Source organism: Mus caroli, chromosome 1, assembly GCF_900094665.2.
Source record: "Mus caroli chromosome 1, CAROLI_EIJ_v1.1, whole genome shotgun sequence".
In the NCBI taxonomy this organism is placed as follows: Eukaryota; Metazoa; Chordata; class Mammalia; order Rodentia; family Muridae; genus Mus; species Mus caroli.
The window spans coordinates 177,894,857-177,912,546 of record NC_034570.1 but is presented as its reverse complement, the minus strand read 5'-3'; the positions used below and the strand labels follow the sequence as shown (position 1 = coordinate 177,912,546).

Genomic DNA, 17,690 nt, shown 5'->3' with positions numbered 1-17,690 from the left:
AGGGAGGGAGGGAGGGAGGGAGGGAGGGAGGGAGGAAGGAAAAAGAGAGGAGGTGCTGAGAGCATATATGTAACACATGTTTTCTCTGACATGCAGTATGAGAGAGAACTCTAAAAGTAATGTGGGCCCATCAGGACATTTACCTGCACAGGAAACCAACCAGAGACAGTGGTTTGTTAGTGTGCTACATGGTGCACACACTACAGTTTGCTTAACGTCATATCTCTGAGTTTTGTTGTTTGATGTTTTTTCTTTCCAACACAAGTGTTGAGTGGAACACTTTCGGCTTTTTTTCTTCATCTGGTCACTATTTTTTGGTGTGAATGAGCACTGTGTGTGTGTATGTGTGTGTGTGCACACGCGAGTACATATTTATAAATATATGTGTTTACACGTGTGTATGTGCTGACCCATGTATACATGCACATATAAATAAGAGAATACAAACTGTGGCTGCTCATGGGTGTAGAGGTTAAAGGTCAATAGCAAATGTCTTACTGAGCAAGGTCTCTTAGCCAATCTGGAACACTGACCTACTGACAAGACTGGCTGGCCCTAAGAATCTCCTTGTCTTCAGATTACAGGCCTCCACTGTACCCTGTTATTTTTGTGGGTGCTGGGGGAACAGACTCAGGCCCTCATGCTTCCACGGTAACCATCTGACTGACTGAGTCACCACCCCAGCTTCCTCAACTGGGAGCAATTGTTTGACTCAAGAGTTCTAATTTGGAGGCTGGAGAGATGGATCGGCTGTTAGGAGCCCTTGGCACACTTCTGAAGCTCCTGAGTTCAGGTCCCAGCACCTACACTGGATACCTAGTGACCACATGAACCCTCAGCTCCAGGGCACCTTCTGCCCTCCTCTGGCCACTCAGGGCATTTGTCCTCAAGCGCAGATACTGCACCAAGACAAGTGATTACAAATAGAAAGAAATCTTTTTAGAATTCTAATCTCAAACATGAAGCCACTTTGCTTAGATAAATTTCTGGTGCTGGTTTATGGGGAGAGAGAAGGTCTGGGCTCTTACTCCTGTGAGTCAGTTACCTACAAAGCGCTTCTTCACAGAAGCGCTTCTCAGCAATCTTCTCGCAGAGACACCCCTCAATTAATAGAAATGCCAGACCATATGACTAAGAATTGTCATTTTTTTAAAACAGTCAAGCCCTCATTTTTCTATATGCCTGCCTCCCTTTTCGTGGAAAGCTCCCCCGTTCCCCTCAGGCCACGCTTTACGGTGCACTTGGCGAATTGAATGAAAGATACCTGTTAAAGGAAGGAAGGAAAGCTTCCATCACAGCTGTGGAAATCTGATTTCATCTCGGATTCGAGAACTAATGTTGTTTTTTGTTTAACTAGATTTTGCCTGTCAATTTCCAGACCCGCTGTGCCGTCCGCCTGTATGGACTGCTGTGGTCAACACGGGGGTTGTAGTAGCAAATTTTATTACGGACTGGTAATTGAATTGAACAGGTTTACATTTGAATAGATTTACTACACCATGATCTCTGACATACTGCACGGGACTCAAATCCCTGCACATCCATAAAGATACGTTTAAGACAGTATCACCCTCTCCAGGCTTAGGGAGCGAGCCTTGAGCCACGTAGATGCCCAGGCATAATTGTGCATTTATATGCAGGTTGCGATGCAATATTTCACTGTATTCTTTAAGCATAAAAGAAAAGAAAACAATATTCTATATTTCCTCACACCTGTCCCATCCCCGATTTCAGAGAGAAGGGTACCAGGCTCAAAGGAATGATATTTTGCCAACCAAGTGTTTGTAAGGAAGTAAAGGGGAAATAAATTATTATCTAAACATGGTAGCAACAGCAGCTCTTCCCTTGGAAACACATCCTCTAAAGGCTTGATAACAAGTGCTGAGAGGTGCGAACCATAGATAAGCACAACCCGGTTGAAGCCACACAATGATGTTTAATTAAACGCAGTTCACATATCTGCCTTCCTGCTCACCTCCCTTCAGATCTTCTCCTGGAGACTCTGAGAAACACGATCTAAGAAAAGAGCTGTGTCTCTGTTCATCTTTAAAGTCGAAACGGCAATCAGATGAGTAAATTACAGTATTGAAATCAAACTAATCAAAAACTCGCATCTCCAGAGAAACGGGGGCGTGTCTCTACGCACTGCACTGTTTGAAAACAAAACCAAACCTGAGGTATACTTAGAAGAACGAGGCTTCCACTGACACCAGACTTTTCATTATATTTAAACAAATGGGGTGCTTTTTAAGTGTGACGATTCTTCAATTTTCAGGGGCTTGCCACCTTTAACTATCCTTACTGTTATGAGCACAAGTTTAGTTTAACTCTCTGCAATCAGGGCAAGTGGCAATATAAAGATAATCAAGGCCAAAACCCAACTGTCCGTCACTATCACATTCTCAATTACATTTTCCTGGGATTTTTCGATGGCATGGGGAAGGGTTGTTCTACCCTGTGAATTAATTTGTGTATGCTACTCTGCCAGAGGGCTTAAAGCATTGGCTAAGCAAAGTCAATAATCTTACAATAGTAAATCACTACCTCCACCATCACCACCATCACCATCATCATCATCATCATCAAGTAAAGCTGTGACCCTTCACAGAGGTCACCCAAGACCATCAGAAAGCTCAGAAAAAAATTACATTCAGATTCACAACAGTAGCAAAATTACAATTGTGAAGGAGCAACAGGAATCATTTTATGCTTGGCATCACCACACCATGAGGATCTGTATCAGAGGATCTGCATTAAGAGGCTGAGAACCACTGCTCTGTACTGAGTGGGGTTCTCATGTAAAAGAAAACGAACACTGGCACCCCAAGACCTTTCCGTGTGGAACAGCAGCAACGCTCTAAATGAAACTGCCCTGCAATGTACTTCAGTTAGGAGGGTCTGCTTTTCAGTCAGCTCTTCAGCTTTGTCATAAGTTATCCTTTGGGCAATTTCATATATATGTTTATCAGCAAGCAAGGAACCTGTGTGGCACGGGAGCCTGGGACACTGCCTGGTATGTGGGAGGAGCTGCGTGACAATTTAGCAGATGGACTAGAAACCAAATCATGGCTACCTATGAAATGTAATGGGGCCAAAGGCCTGAAAACTAAAGGTGGTAACCCCTCCTCACTTTTACTCTCAGTGCTAGTCTGTCACGGGTCTCCACGACCCTCCTTCCTTGTCTCTGTGTGTATAACTCATATGTATGGGTCTGCCTACGGCAGTTCTCCTCCTTACAAGGTCTCTCTCCATCCCCCCATATTCATATATCACATAAGGCATATATAATCATATCACTTCAGTCTCTTCCCTTTCTTTTCCTGCTGGATGTCCTATCTTAGACGCCTTCCTGCAACACTTTAAAGTTGCAAGCTTGCCTGTTGGCAGCTCGTCTCCCAGGGAAGCACCAAGCTGAAGACCTGATGGAGAACCTGAGCAGGCTCTACCTTCTCCTGGAGACCAATAAAGGTCAGAGGAGTAGGGATTCCATGTCCTTGTGTTCCATATGCTGACTCATCCTCCTGTGACAGCGCCCACAGAGAAGGTCTTAGACAGGTACAGAGCAGGCAGAATTATACAACTCCAGAACCTATGCAGGTACTGAGGCTTGTCATACAAATTATTGTTTGCATGTATGCGAACTTAAAATGTGAAACAGAAAGGTAATGGGGAGGAGTCTGCAGTAACAGTAGCTACTTCTGAATACAAAGAAAGAGGCAAGTCCATGTTTATCTGCAAAAATTTGCTTGTACAGAGATTTAACACAAACCCTCTATAAAGGTAGGTTTCTGGAAGAGAAGGAAAAATTCTACTGTCTCACAACAGAATGATGACTTTGTCTAAGTAAGCTGAAGCACACAGTAGGTCGGGAGCTCTGACACGTGTGGGACAGCAGAATGTCCTATGCAGCCACTGGGTTCACCTCTCCCCGAGGGAATCAAGTGTGGAAGTGCAGCCGGCGTACTTGACACAGAACACACATTCACTGGCTTTACCATCTGTGTGTGGGTGTTTTCCCCAAACAAAACCATGCATGACCATCGCAGGGGCGAGGCAGGAGTGGTTTGTCAATCAGGTGAGTTTGGAAAATAATAAAGATGACCCTTAAAGCCAAAATTAGTTTTTAAAAAACAAATGAGAAGGGGTGTGTTGTGGGTTTGCCTCTTGTTTTGTCTGCATCTTCTTCTCTCTGTATCTGTAAAGATCAAAGGACCAGGCCCAGCCCCACAGTGGGGAATTTGATTCACATCACAGGGTCCTACCTTCTGGTTGGTGTCAAGATGCTAGCCATGAGGAGTTAGAAATGCTCCACCTTTCCCTGGTTTCCATGGGAATGGTCTTGAGCCCTATTTGGATACCCTCCACCCCCCACCCCTGTGCAGCCCACCAAACCCAGAGCATGAGGTTCTGAGTCGCCCCCTTACCTTCTTTCAGCATGCCCACTTTGAGACACTTCATGAAGCGGCAGGCCTGGCAGGATTTGCGTCTGCGCTTTGTGATCTCACATTCATTGGTGGCTGGGCAGCTGTACTCTATGTTACCTACAGCAGAGAGTTTGAGGGAAAGAGACCGTCAGACTGGTGGGTCAGAGATGTGGAGGCATCTCATATCCCCAACCCCAAAGACATGTGACCCCAAAGACATGTGACCCCAAAGACATGTGACCAGACATGTGACAAGTGTCAGGAAGCTGGATATGCTGCTGTAGCCACAGAAGAAACCACCAAGGAAGCAGCTTGACATAATTTAGCACTTCCAGAGAGGCTGAGGCAGGAGGATTACCGTAAGTCCAAGCTTGGACTACATTGTAAGCTCTAGGGCATCCAGGGCTACATAGTGAGACTGTTTTCAAAAGCAAGCAAGCAAACAAACAAACAAACAGAAAAGGAAAAAAGAATTATATTAGTCTCTTCATTCTACTCCAAGATTTCCCTTGTATCAGAATACTGGGGAAGACTGTTAGTATATGTAGGAATGGAACAACAGCCAATCACCAAGCAAAGCTGGCCCCCACAAAGTACAGTCTTCTAGTAGTGATTCCAAAGTAGACTGTGCTCAAAAACACAAGAGACTGGGAGATGGAACAGTGGTTAAGAGCATCCACTGCTCTGGCAGAGGGCTCTGGCTTCTTCCCAGCACCCACATGGGGCTGCTCACAACTTCCTGTAACTCCAGTTCTGAGGATCTTGTGCTCTCTTCTGGACTCTGCTGGCATGTACAGCCAACTAGGCATACACAGGTACACATAAAATAAAAATAACTAAACCTTAAAAAGACAAAGCAAAACAAAACAAATATACAAAGACAGCCTCACATCTGGATCCTAGTTGTCATTCCCGATCTATGGTAACTCAAGGTTTGGGGACAAATCTGCTTGTCTTTCTGGCTGAACACACCTCACAGAGCTCAGTGATCCAAAGTCTGATGTGGGATATTGCTATAAGCCCCTGGCATGCCGGGCAGCAATGTCACAGCCCTTCCTACCAGGCTGGCTGGGCAGAGCTACCCAGGATGCTTCCGGGTGATGCCGAGGGTGAGGATGAAGGGAATAATGGCCGCCATTGCGATTCCTACCTTCATCGTGCTTGTGACAGTATTTGCATAATTAATTCCAAGCACCATGGAACTGTGATAAAAACAAACTAGTAGGGGTTATAATTTTGGCAGTAGACTGTATCATTTTCAGCCATACGCAACAAACTGAAATAAAAACGTGTAAATGGAAGATCTAAACTTTCAATGTTTCTCTGAGACAATGAAGCGCGTGCGGTGTGCTCTTGGCGGCCACAGCTTGTAAAGAAGCTGCCTTGAAAAATAAAGGCTGTCTCCGCTATCAGCCCCGTTGCAGAGTGCTTGAAGGTCTCCGGCTACTACCTAACCCTTTCCCCTCGTGATTAAGTGCATTAGTACCCTAATGAAAATGCATCCTGCTTATTGCCCTCTTGGGAAGGGGGAGGTCAGCGCACCGAATGCATAAATTGTCATAGGAGACGGTCCGGGCATAATTGCAATTTTGCTGTTCCATGCTTGCTGTACTCAGGGTCCATCGAGTCCCTAGAAACATGCGCAGATCCAAGTAATTAGCATAGAAGGCTGCCTGGGACCACAGCATTGATGAAATATTTCAGAGTTAATCACACTTTGTAAACACTGATTTATATTGACTACCTTTCTGTGGACTGATGTGTCCTCATTAAATATCACATTAGTGCTTTGCAGGGTTGTTCAGAGACTCCACTACTCGCCAACTGCTAATTCACCAGGAAGCGATACCTAGCCACTTGGAACTACAGAAAATTGGTTAAGTATGCATGACTTAAAAAAAAAAAAAGTCTTGAGCATTAGAACTTGAGGTAAATTGACTGGCTAAATTAGCATTCTAATTCAAAGCAACTTGTTTTAAAATGAGGTTAGATAATAGAAGTGATATTAACTGCATTAACAGGAATATTCACCATCATCTTCTTCAGAAATATCACTCGGGGCTGGCGAGAGAGTTCATCCAGGAAAGTGCAGCTGCAAATGGCTGACTATGTGAGCCTGTGTGAGCTCAGTCCCCAGCACCCACATGAAGACAGAGGAGAGAACACAGGATCACAGGACCCTGGAACACAGGATCGCTGCCTTTCACTTTTCTTGTATTAGTTAATAAACATTTTTTTAAGAAAAATATTACTCAGGAAAAGGACTAGCAAAATAGCTCAGCCGTAAATGTTATATAGTCCTGGAAACCTGCGCTTCATCCTTGGCTACCATGGTGGAACACACACACACACACACACACACACACACGTAATAATAATAGTAGTAGTAGTAGTAGTAGACAGGCAATGGTAAGGCAAGTGGATACCAGCTTGGTCAAAGCTGAGAATAAAAAGATTGGGGATCTGAGTGGTTTCTTTCAAATGTCCCCAGAAATCTAATCTGCATTGAAAGAACATTGCTACAGTTTTGTTCGTTTCTGCTCTTGCTTTTGGTGTGGCTTTGCGGATAGAGCCTAGGGTTTGTCAAAAGCATTCTACGCTAGCACTGAGCTGTATCCCCAACCCTGTTTTTACATTTTGAACTTCATTTGTAAACATTTTCCTAAGTCCCCCAGACTGGCCTGAAATCGGCACCTCTACCCCAGCCTCCTGAGTAGCTAACTAAATGCTAGTGATCTAGTGTTCGGCTCCCAGCGCCTCATGTTCTCTACAACTTTCTCCATATTTATTTCAAAGGGAACTCTAACGTGTCCTGTTGAGGGATGACTGAACAACAATTACAAACACTGGGAACAAATGCTTGTCAGACATCGTGTCTAGCCATTCCCAGTCTCTAAAGTTAGCATGATGTGATGGTTCACGTTCCCACGGAGGCATGAGCATCCATCTCATGCCTTCAGCTCAATGGAATCAACTTAAGCTACAGGGTACACTGCACATGCAAATGGGATTGGATGTCTTTCCATCCATCTTTGGAGATTATATTTCCAACCTTTATGGCAAGGGCTTTTATTGGGCAGGCGCAAGCTCACCCGTGGACCTGCACAGGTTCCTCCCTCTGACCACTGGCTCCAGCCTTTGTGCCTTAGTCCAGGATGGTGGCTGCCATTTGCCCTGTCTTCTAGGAATGCCTTTATCACCACTCTACCCTAATCTAAAACACAGGAGCTAAGCTTGGTGTTCACAGATAAAATCCCAGCACATGGGAAGAAGAGGCAGAGGGCTGCCCAGAGTCCCAGGCCTGTTTGGACCCTGTAATAAATAATAGAACAAATAAAATGAAATAAAATAAAAACACTTGCCTAGCATGTTGAAGGCCTTATGCTTGACCCCCCCAGAACCATACATATGTGTGTGTTCATGCACACACATTACTGCTGCCCTTCTGAATTAAATGGAAGCCATCCAACTACCACAAGGTCCTTTCCCAATATAACTCTCATCTACTTTTCCGGCAATATCACAATTATTACCTCACATGAACTTTCAGATCCAGCCAATTTCATTTATTCATATTTTTTGCTGCATGTCCTTCAAGACTCCCCTCTGAGAATGATCTATTTCTGCCCCTCTTTTCTTCTTAAAATTATTTCCAAGACTCAGTGTTCAACTCCAATTCCATTCCAATCATTTATGAAAACTTCTCAGCCGGTTCTAGCAGGAAATGACTTCTGGGATGCCTATCTTCTGAAGCACTCTCATCTAACACGGACAGGTCATATTTTTGTTAGTCCTTTGCATATGCATGATACCTGCTAGACAGGAAGACGGCGGAGGACAGGAGCCAATTCTGAGGAAGTATAAACATCTCCAACCAATGGCTGTGGCGACTCAGGAGGAGGCAAGGTGTGATTGTGTCCTGTGCTTGTAATCTCAGAACTGGAGAGGTAGAGACAGGCCGAGCTCCAGAGCTCACTGGCCAGCCAGTCTGACCTAGTTGGCAAGCCACAGGTCAGTGAGTTAACTTGTCTCAGAAGAAGGAGAAGCAGACTGTGGCTGAGACGGGATACCCAAGGTTGACCCTTGTTCTCCATGGGAAGGTGTGTGCATGTACACATGCATACACATACACACACACACACACACAAACACGTGTGTGTACATGTGCACTCATGCACACACATATGCACCCACACTCGTACATACACACAGGCACTCACTCACATATTCATGCATGCTCACAGAGATTATACGTAGGAAAGTCAGTGACGTTTCCACATAGGTAAAAATGTCTGAACTATGCTATGAACAGTGAGTCAGTAAAGACACCGGAGTAAAGGACTCTTCCCAACACCATGGGATATGGAAAGACATGCTGGGAGTGAAGCCCAAGTGGAAGAGTGCATACTTAGTATGCAGCAACCCTGGGTTCAACTCCAGCCGCACTTACAAAAAACCAATGAGAGCAGTGGTACAGGCTTGCAACCTAGCACTCTGGAGGTAGAGGCAGGGGGATGGGAGGTTCAAGGTCAGGCTGGGATGGAAGCCTTTATTAAAAAAATCTTTTTTCACAGAGCAGTTTCACACTTTTATACCCTTCATAATATATATGCACAACATATATATGTGTCTTTCATAATATATATACACACATACATGTATGTGTCCTTTATAATATATATGACACACATATATACATATAAGTGTCCTTCATAATGTATATACACACATATATACAGATATATGTGCCCTTCATAATGTATATATACACAAATATACATATATATATATGTGTGTGTGTGTGTTTTCTTTATAATACAGACACATATATACACACACACTCACACATATGTATGCGTATATATTCAACGTAAGGGGATAGAAGTTGTTTACAATGAGTTGGGGGATCCTCATGAGCATTCTGTCTTAAAGAAGTCTTAACATAGGAAGATGATAACCTTCATCTCACTAAGTAACCCTGGCTTGTGCTTGGAAAAACAAGTCAGCAAGGCTCTAAATAAGTTATTTGCTAGAGGGAAACCTCATTTTCAGGGCCTCCCATGGAGTCCCTCCACACGCTGTTGTTGTCTGTGGTCACCCAGCCATCAGCATCTTTGATGGATGTTATAGGCTACTGTGATTTTACCCTTCAAATATCTTCCCTGTTGCTTTTAGGAGTCAATTAAAATGAGGCGTTTTAATATTAAAAACTGTACCACCCCCAAGTGCCCGGGTAACAATGTAGCAAACACTTTGGTAATGGTTCAAAGACTTTTTCCCCACTGGGGCACAGCCTCTCTATGGGACACTTGTTTTCCTCCAAGTCTCTAAAAGTAGAAACTAGACATAAACAAACAAATAAATAAATAATCCAGTTTTTAAAGTCTCCGATGTATCCGGATATCTGGAACGTTATCCTGGGTAAAGTCAGCCAGGAGACAGCAGAAGGTCCTGTTCCCAGCTTGCATTCTCAGTGGAGACAAGAGTTTTCATGGATTATAGCTCATGATTTTCTGAGACACATTTGTTAGATGGCATTGGGGACTGGGTTGGGCAGCTGCTAAGGACATGGCTGGACTTCCCCCGGCTTTGTTGATAGCTGGGGGAATACACTGTGCTGCCTCAGGAGTGGGATCCGCATGGAAGCATGAGGTCCTACTGCCAGGCTGCTGGAAGTACAATTTAGAACATCTCCTGGCAGCTCTGCACAAAGTCCTGGTCTCTGGTTATTTATTTCAGAGACTTTTGTACAATTAGTTCGCAGGCAATGTAATTTCCTCACATTGCTTAACAGAATCTCGCAGCTTTCTGGCGGGCAGAATAACGGGGTGTGTGGAGCTCCAGCCTAGAATGCCAGCAGATAATTTGTGGGTTCCTTTCAGTCATTTAATACACTTCCACACTTTGGCAGTGAAAAGGGCTGAGTGATAGAAATTAGCATGGCATCTCAAAATAAAAATATCTGTCAAACCTTTACTCTGGTCCGTGTTACTGCCACCGGGTCACCCTTGCATCTAGAAGTCTTAAGTGAGCCGTCTTTTGTCAAGCATCCTCTTGTCAACAACATAAAGCCAATTCCAAAGCCACCGTCTGTTTCCCCCAACTTGCCTGAATTGTATTAACAAAGCCAAATGACTGTAGATGAGAGCCATAGCACATTTGCACATCACCGCACATGGAAGTTCAGGGGAGCACCCATGTGTGCATACATGCATGTGTAAGCTCATAGAGGGCAGCATTGATATTCCCTTCATCACTCTCCATGGTATTGTCTTGAGGCAGGCTCGGTCACCGGACCTGAGTCTCACTGTCTCTTTTCAGATAGGCTGGCTAGCCAGCAAGCTCCAGGAACTCTCTCGTTCTGTGTCCTCTTTCCCTCTTCCTACTCTGGACCCTCTTCTCTTTCACTATGGTCACAGATGCAGGCAGCCACACCCAGCTGTCTTTCCCCATCTGTTCTCAGGATCCAACCTCAGGTCCGAACTGAAAATATAAGAGCCATAATGGCCTGGTAGAACATACTGCTGGATCTTGAACATGAAGCACAGACTTAATTCCCAAATAGGAATAAAATATGCCTTAAAGACAAGGGACTATAAGGAACTACAAACAAGTGGTTTGCTGACACAGAGAGAGGGTGGGAGATGTAGCTTAGTTGGAAAGGTGCTAACCTGGCAGGCAGGAGGCCCTTGGTTCAATGGGCAGACCCATGTAAATCAGGCAGGGTTGGTGCTTCCTGGAGCCTCCAGATGCCCACAAGGGTGTGCAATAAGGTGGTGGACATGGGGGTATCAGTAGAAATTGATTTAGGGCTGGATCAGGTGTGAAGGTTTTGAAAGACCAATCATGCTCAATGAAGGTCACTCTCTGGTCTTTTGTGAGGAGATCAGATCGGAGTGTTCACAAGGAGGTGTGGCTTGAGAGTCTGAGATTCACTTCATAAACTGTCTAAGCCATGACTTGGTCCTCTGTTCTCATGTTCTTGTACACTGTCTCCTCATATGAACTGTAGGCTTATTAGCAAGACAGAAATGTTCTTTCCTCCCAGTCTTCTGTACTTGGACCTTCACAGCTGTTCTCCAGGGCTCCTAGAAGCCTAAGACTTCATCTGACGCTCGCCTCTCAGGGAGCTGTTCCCTGGCACTTACCCAGCTTGATTCTGTCTCTGTGAACTCACTGTCCCTCCATCCCAGCTATGCGTTCTTTTAGGACAGAGGCATCCTAGGGCTGTGTACAGTGAAGTCAATAGACTACAGGGAATACTCGCTATTTATTAACACTTTCCAGACAGCATCTTAATATGTAGCCCAGGTTGGCCTTGGGATCGAGAGAACCTGTTGCCTCTTTCTCCTAAGTAGTTAGTAGGAGCAAACCACAGTAGCTACCCAACTGGCTTTTTAGGGATTCTATTCCTTACTGCTCCATTTGAGAGTTTAGGACTCAATTATTCATCAAAAAATTAGACAGCAAGAAAAGAGTGAGGGAAAGAAAAAGTTTATGTTCAGAAAGAAAAGAAACAATATCTTCTCACTCATTTGGTTCTTAGCCTATGATGTCTACATATATGTGTGTGTGTGAGAGAGCTGTAAGCAAGTGGGTATAACATTTAGAAAAGAAAATACAAAAGGGTAAAAGATAAGATAAATACTAATGTTACATTTTGGGTATATTGCTTACAAGTTCTCTTCAAGGATTTGCTACGCTCCAGTTACTGGAGCCCAGTGACTTTGCAATCCACAGAGGGAAGGGTAGGCACTTATTCATTCCCTTTACAAGGTACCTTCACATCTACCCCAGTGATTCCTAAAGGTACTCCTGAATATTCAGGTGCCAGCACAAAAGGCCATAGCCACAACACTAATAGCCCAGTTAGCCTTGGACACAGGAACACCCTCTGCACTGATGGGAGCGCTAAGCCCGGAGACTAGGTTACACACCCAGAATCACAAAGCTCACAAGTGCCTGAGGCAGGTTTTGAACCCAGAAAGATTTGCTCCAGAGCCTGCACTCTTAAGTACAAGGCAGTACTGCTTAACTCTAACCTTTAAAAGTCATTACTGACTGTCATTCAACCTAGAAATGCAGCATGCCCACCCTGTTCTCTGAGCAGTTTCTTTGTGTAGCCCTTGTTGTTGCTACAGTTGTTGGACAGAAAGGACATTCTGAAGCCTGACACAGGGGCCTGGGAATGAGGGGGTGAGGGTGGATCTTGGCATTGTCCTGTGCTGTTGTCAGCCTTATGGGACCAGGGCAGCTGTGGGGTAGGATTGAGTTGCTTTTAGAGAGAGGAATCTCTCAACACCTCAGGAAGAAATCCTTCATCTGGTCTCGGTGCCACCATGGTCTGTGGCCAGTTTAATTCCACAGAAACCAAACAGAGCAAGTCACCAAAGCAACGGGTGTCGGGTTGTACACAAAGCAGTTTGAAGATCCCAGAATAATGCTATTGTTCACGAAGGGAAAGAGTTGACGCCATGGTCGCCAAGGCATGCTCTACAATACATTTAAAAGACATGATGAATGTCTAACAAAAATGTGTTTGCTGCAGACATGTGGAGACTGAGACAGGAGGATCTTGAGATTGAGGCTAGCCTGGGCTACACTGTCATATCCTGTCTCAAACAAAACAAAACAAAACAGAACAAAACAAAACAAAACAAAATGAAACAAAACCCAGGGCCTTACATATGCTAGGCTATTATTCTCCCAGTGATCTATCACTAGCCCTCACCTCAGTTTTCACGTTTCTATAAGGGTAAGGATAAACTCACAGAGGTCCTTATAGAAGGGTCACCACTGCACGGGAAACATCATATCTGTGATTGATACCCAACATCATCTTTTCTGTCCCTGTGAGCTGAAAGCAAGTATACATATCCGGCTTCTAAGACGTACAAGTTTAAAAGATGGGCTCTGTAAACAGGCCAATGATAAAGAGCTCGCTATACAATCATAAGGAACCAATTTCACATCCCTCATATCCAGGTATGGAGATGCCCTCCAGTGACCCCAGTATCCAGAGATGGACACAGGAGGAATGGCTCAATCAGCAAAATCTAAGTTCGGTACTGGAAGTGGTAAAGATATATGGGCATGTGCTCTCGTGTGCTCTCTGGCCTTCTTCAAATGGAAACCAAGTGAATAGGGCAGGCACATAGAGTGCTCATTAGAACACAATGTGGGATATGCTCAGATTCTCTGGGAAGGAATGTTCAGAATTTAAGCTCTAACAGCTAAACTGCAGGCCCAAGGCGTAGCTCAGTTGGAAGGCACTTACTTGGTCCTGAGCTACATCCTGGTACTGTATAAAGAAGGTCTGTTGGGATATACCTATAGTCCCACTGTTGGGAGGTAAAGGCCAAAGAATCAGAAGTTAAGAGGTCATCCTTCAGCCATACACTGAGTTCAAGGTCAGCCTAGCTATAGGGTACTCCTCAGGTGTGAATTGATAGAAGAACATTAAAATGTTTTTCCATAAAATAGCTAGATAAGCCAAACATAAGACCTGATTTGATGCCATAGAATGGAAATTTTCTATTATAATGAGAATTGAACGTCCTTTTCCTTCTTTTGATATTTATTATTAGAAAACAAGAGGGAGAAAACACCAGTTCTGAGCTGCCTACTGCTGTGGTTGTGAAGTGTGCATAGGTAGACTGCCATTCTACATTAAAACCTGAGGAGAGGGCCATCTAAAAGGCTCAGTGGGAGGGTTGTGCTGCTAAGCCCGATGAGCTGAGTTTCATGCCTAGAAACTCCCATATTGTGGAGAAACAATTCCTAAAAGTTGTCTACTGACCTCTATATATGTATGTAGCTTAAGCACATACACACACACAGAGACACACATACATACACACAGAGGCACATATTCACATATACATACACACAAATAGACACAAACAAAGATACACATACCAGACACACACACATGCAAGTATAGACAGACACATATGCAAAGACACACATAGACAGACAGAAACACATACATATGCACAAACAGGCACACATGTACACACATGTCCACATACAGGTAAACAGATACACATGCAAAGACACACACAGACAGACACACAAACACACACATAACAATAAATACATCAATAAATACCAGCCAACAACAAAATGCCTGAGGAGAGCCAGTCTGGAGCCTTGGCCCTATAATCCCAGTACTAGAGAGGCTGAGGCAGAGAGATTATGCCACACTCCAGGCCAGCATGGGCTTGAGTAAATCCCTGTCTAAAGTACCGAACAAACTGAAAGTGAAACCAATCTCTCCCTTGGAAACTAAAGGGTGTGTGTGAGTGAGCACGCACATGCTTGTCTGTGTGTGTGCATGTGTGTATGTGTGTGAGTGTGTGAGAATGTTTGTGTGTGAGTGTATGAGTGCATTGTACATGTGTGTGCAAGTGTGAGTGAGCACACATGGACACACATTTCATTGTCAGCCTGAGTCTAGCCAAGCCAGGTGTGGAGATAAGGGGGCCACAGACAGAAATCCCAGTGGTGACAGGGCTGGGTTGAGCTCTCTGCTTTAAACTTGAGGGATTTCTGGGAATGAATGATAAAGAAGTGGGTAGTTTTAAGCCCTAAGCCTGACCGTCTCCTTTCTAAACCTTCGTATTATCTAATCATGGCTTTTGTACTATTCTTAATTCCAGACTTTCATTTTATTTTAACAATTTAATGGGGAAAAAATTGCTCAGTGACTACAATCTCTCAAGAAAAATACAGTCTTAAATTACCCAATGCTTTAAAGACCTTTAAAATGTACAAGTCAGAGCCAGGACTATGGATTCTGGCTTTGCTGAGGGCCACTTGTTCCCGACACTTCAGTTTTTGCAGCCAGAAAAGTATACAGTGATGGCACTGTCCTGGGGTGGTAAGAAAAGTATACAGTGATGGCACTGTCCTGGGGATGGTAAGTAAGGTTATGAGAGGCATTAAAACAACATAAGCTCATGGTAAAAAACTAGGATATTCCGTATCGACAACAGGGGACACATGGCTCCAGTTAAGAGCACGTTCTACTCTTGCAGCACCTGACCTGAGTTAAGTTCCTGGCAACCATGTCATGTGACACATCATCACCTGTAACTTATTTTACTATAGTAATTACTATTACAAGTTGGTGGATACACCATTGACAACTGGTATAAAAGCATTGTACTGAACTTAGAAAACCAAACAAAACTAGGTAGACTGCGTTCTTATGTGATTACCTATGAGTAAATCCAAAGAGGTATAAGACAACAGCAATAAACCCAAATTTAGATTAGGGCACATGGGAAATTCCTAAAACCAATATTTAAACAATCACATCAAAGTCACTAGGAAAGACAATAAAAAATAATAAAATAAAACAAGGGATGACAAGAACTCAAGAGGATGTGGGGGCAGGAGGGGTTACAGTGGCATAGAAAACAGTAAAGATATTCCTCAAAAAAAAAAAAAATAGTTTAGCTGAGCTAGCCATTCCAGTCCTTGGTATATATTCAAACCAATTAAAAACACATGGGTAAGTGGGGTTGGGATGGAATTAGGGATCAAGTCAGAGTCTTATAGATGTCAGACGGGTGTGCTATGACTAATCTACATCCTCCATCTTGGTACAAGATCTGGTTAATTTGCCCAGGGTGACCTTGGAGGAGCTATGCAGCCAGGTAGGCATCGAACATTTGGATCCTCTTGTCTCAGCCTTCAGATCAGAACATGCCATTTGCATACCCAACTGCATACTCATTACTTAAGTAGCCAGAAGGTGGATACATCTTAAATGTCCATCAGGAGATGAATGGAGTTTTTTTTTTTTAAAGTCTCATATACACAATGCATTGTTATTTAGTTTTCAAAAGGACGTTCTGGAATACACGACAACACACCATGGATGGACATTGAGGATTTTAGACGAAGTGTCAGCCACAGAAAGAGATAAACACTGTGGCTTAGGATTTAGTCAAGGGTAGAACACTTGCCTGCCATCTGCAAGGCCCTGCATTCCTTCCTTAGCATCAAAACAATAATATTACATGCTCCTGCTGGCTATCCATTATGTTATGGTTCTGTGAGTACAGCTGCCCAGGGCTGGGGGCAGGAAGACAAAGGGAGTTGTGTCGAGAGAGAGTGCCAGGGTTACAGCTAAAACTCTAATGATCTCCTATTTGGCCACATGAACACAGTTGACACCTTCACTTTGTACAATTAAAGTGGCTAAGGTTCCAAACTTTTTTAACCATAACTAAAACTAAGCTTCAATACCATATCTACTAATAACAATCTTAGAGAATGAGGGTGGACTCCATGGAAAACCATGAGTATCCAAGGGCCCAGATTTCATCTCTAGTACCAAGCAAACAAATGTACCCGGATGTAAGCTCCAATTCTTCACCAGAATCCCTCACCAAATGTTGCCTTAGAATGTTTGAGTGAACACCAGTGACCAGAACTTTAGGTATCCCATCATAATGACTGAAAATGGATTAATTCAGTTCACAAGAAAGTGACTGATAACCTTTAAGTCCTAAGAAGCTATTTAGGTTTATTAACTAATACATCAGAAGACTTTTCTGGGACTCTAGGCTTTATCAAGAAAGGAGAACAACCCTCCCTGTCCCCCAAAATGTATCTGTTTCCAATTGATTGATTAGTCTGATTGATTGGTCAATTGATTCACCTATTGACTGACTGTGCTCAGGATAAAACTCAAGATCTCACATTTAGGAGGAAAGAATTCCACCACTGAGCCACGCCCTCAGCCCTGGACTTGAACTTTTAACAGAGTCTGTTTGCTTTCTTCTGGGTCTCCAGACTCGCATTAACCCAAATCTTTTCATTGATCACCAGAAAGTCACCCCTACCAGTGGGAGCACCTGACAACCCTATTCCCATGAATTCTTTCTCTTCCCTTCTGGTGGACACTCTAATCTGCTCCAAATCCACTTATCTATCGCTAAGTTTGGCTTTGTGGGAGAAAGAGAATTGTTTCGTTATAGAAAAGCAAGTGTCTTCAAGCTACAGAGCATGAAGCTTTACCCTACGGCATTTAATGTGGGCTGAAGCTTCTTCTCAGAGGTCTAACTTGGTAGGACGACTCAGGCACGCTCTCGTGGGGACAGAGCTATCGCTACAAGTTCAAAGCTACTCAGCAGACCTTTGTCTTAAAAAAACGGAGACAAAGCCGGGCGTGGTGGCGCACGCCTTTAATCCCAGCACTCGGGAGGCAGAGGCAGGCGGATTTCTGAGTTCGAGGCCAGCCTGGTCTACAAA

The 17,690-nt window shown here is 43.9% G+C and overlaps 1 protein-coding gene across 11 annotated transcripts in view; it reads right to left on the bottom strand.

The window, feature by feature from the left end:
• Positions 1-17,690, bottom strand: part of Esrrg (estrogen related receptor gamma) — a 606,111-nt gene that overhangs the window by 144,165 nt on the left and 444,256 nt on the right. For all 11 annotated transcript variants that reach the window (XM_021166361.2, XM_029477729.1, XM_029477722.1 and 8 more), the window contains one exon: positions 4,425-4,541. In XM_021166361.2, the coding sequence (XP_021022020.1) occupies positions 4,425-4,541 (117 nt within the window). The remainder of the gene's footprint in view (positions 1-4,424; positions 4,542-17,690) is intronic.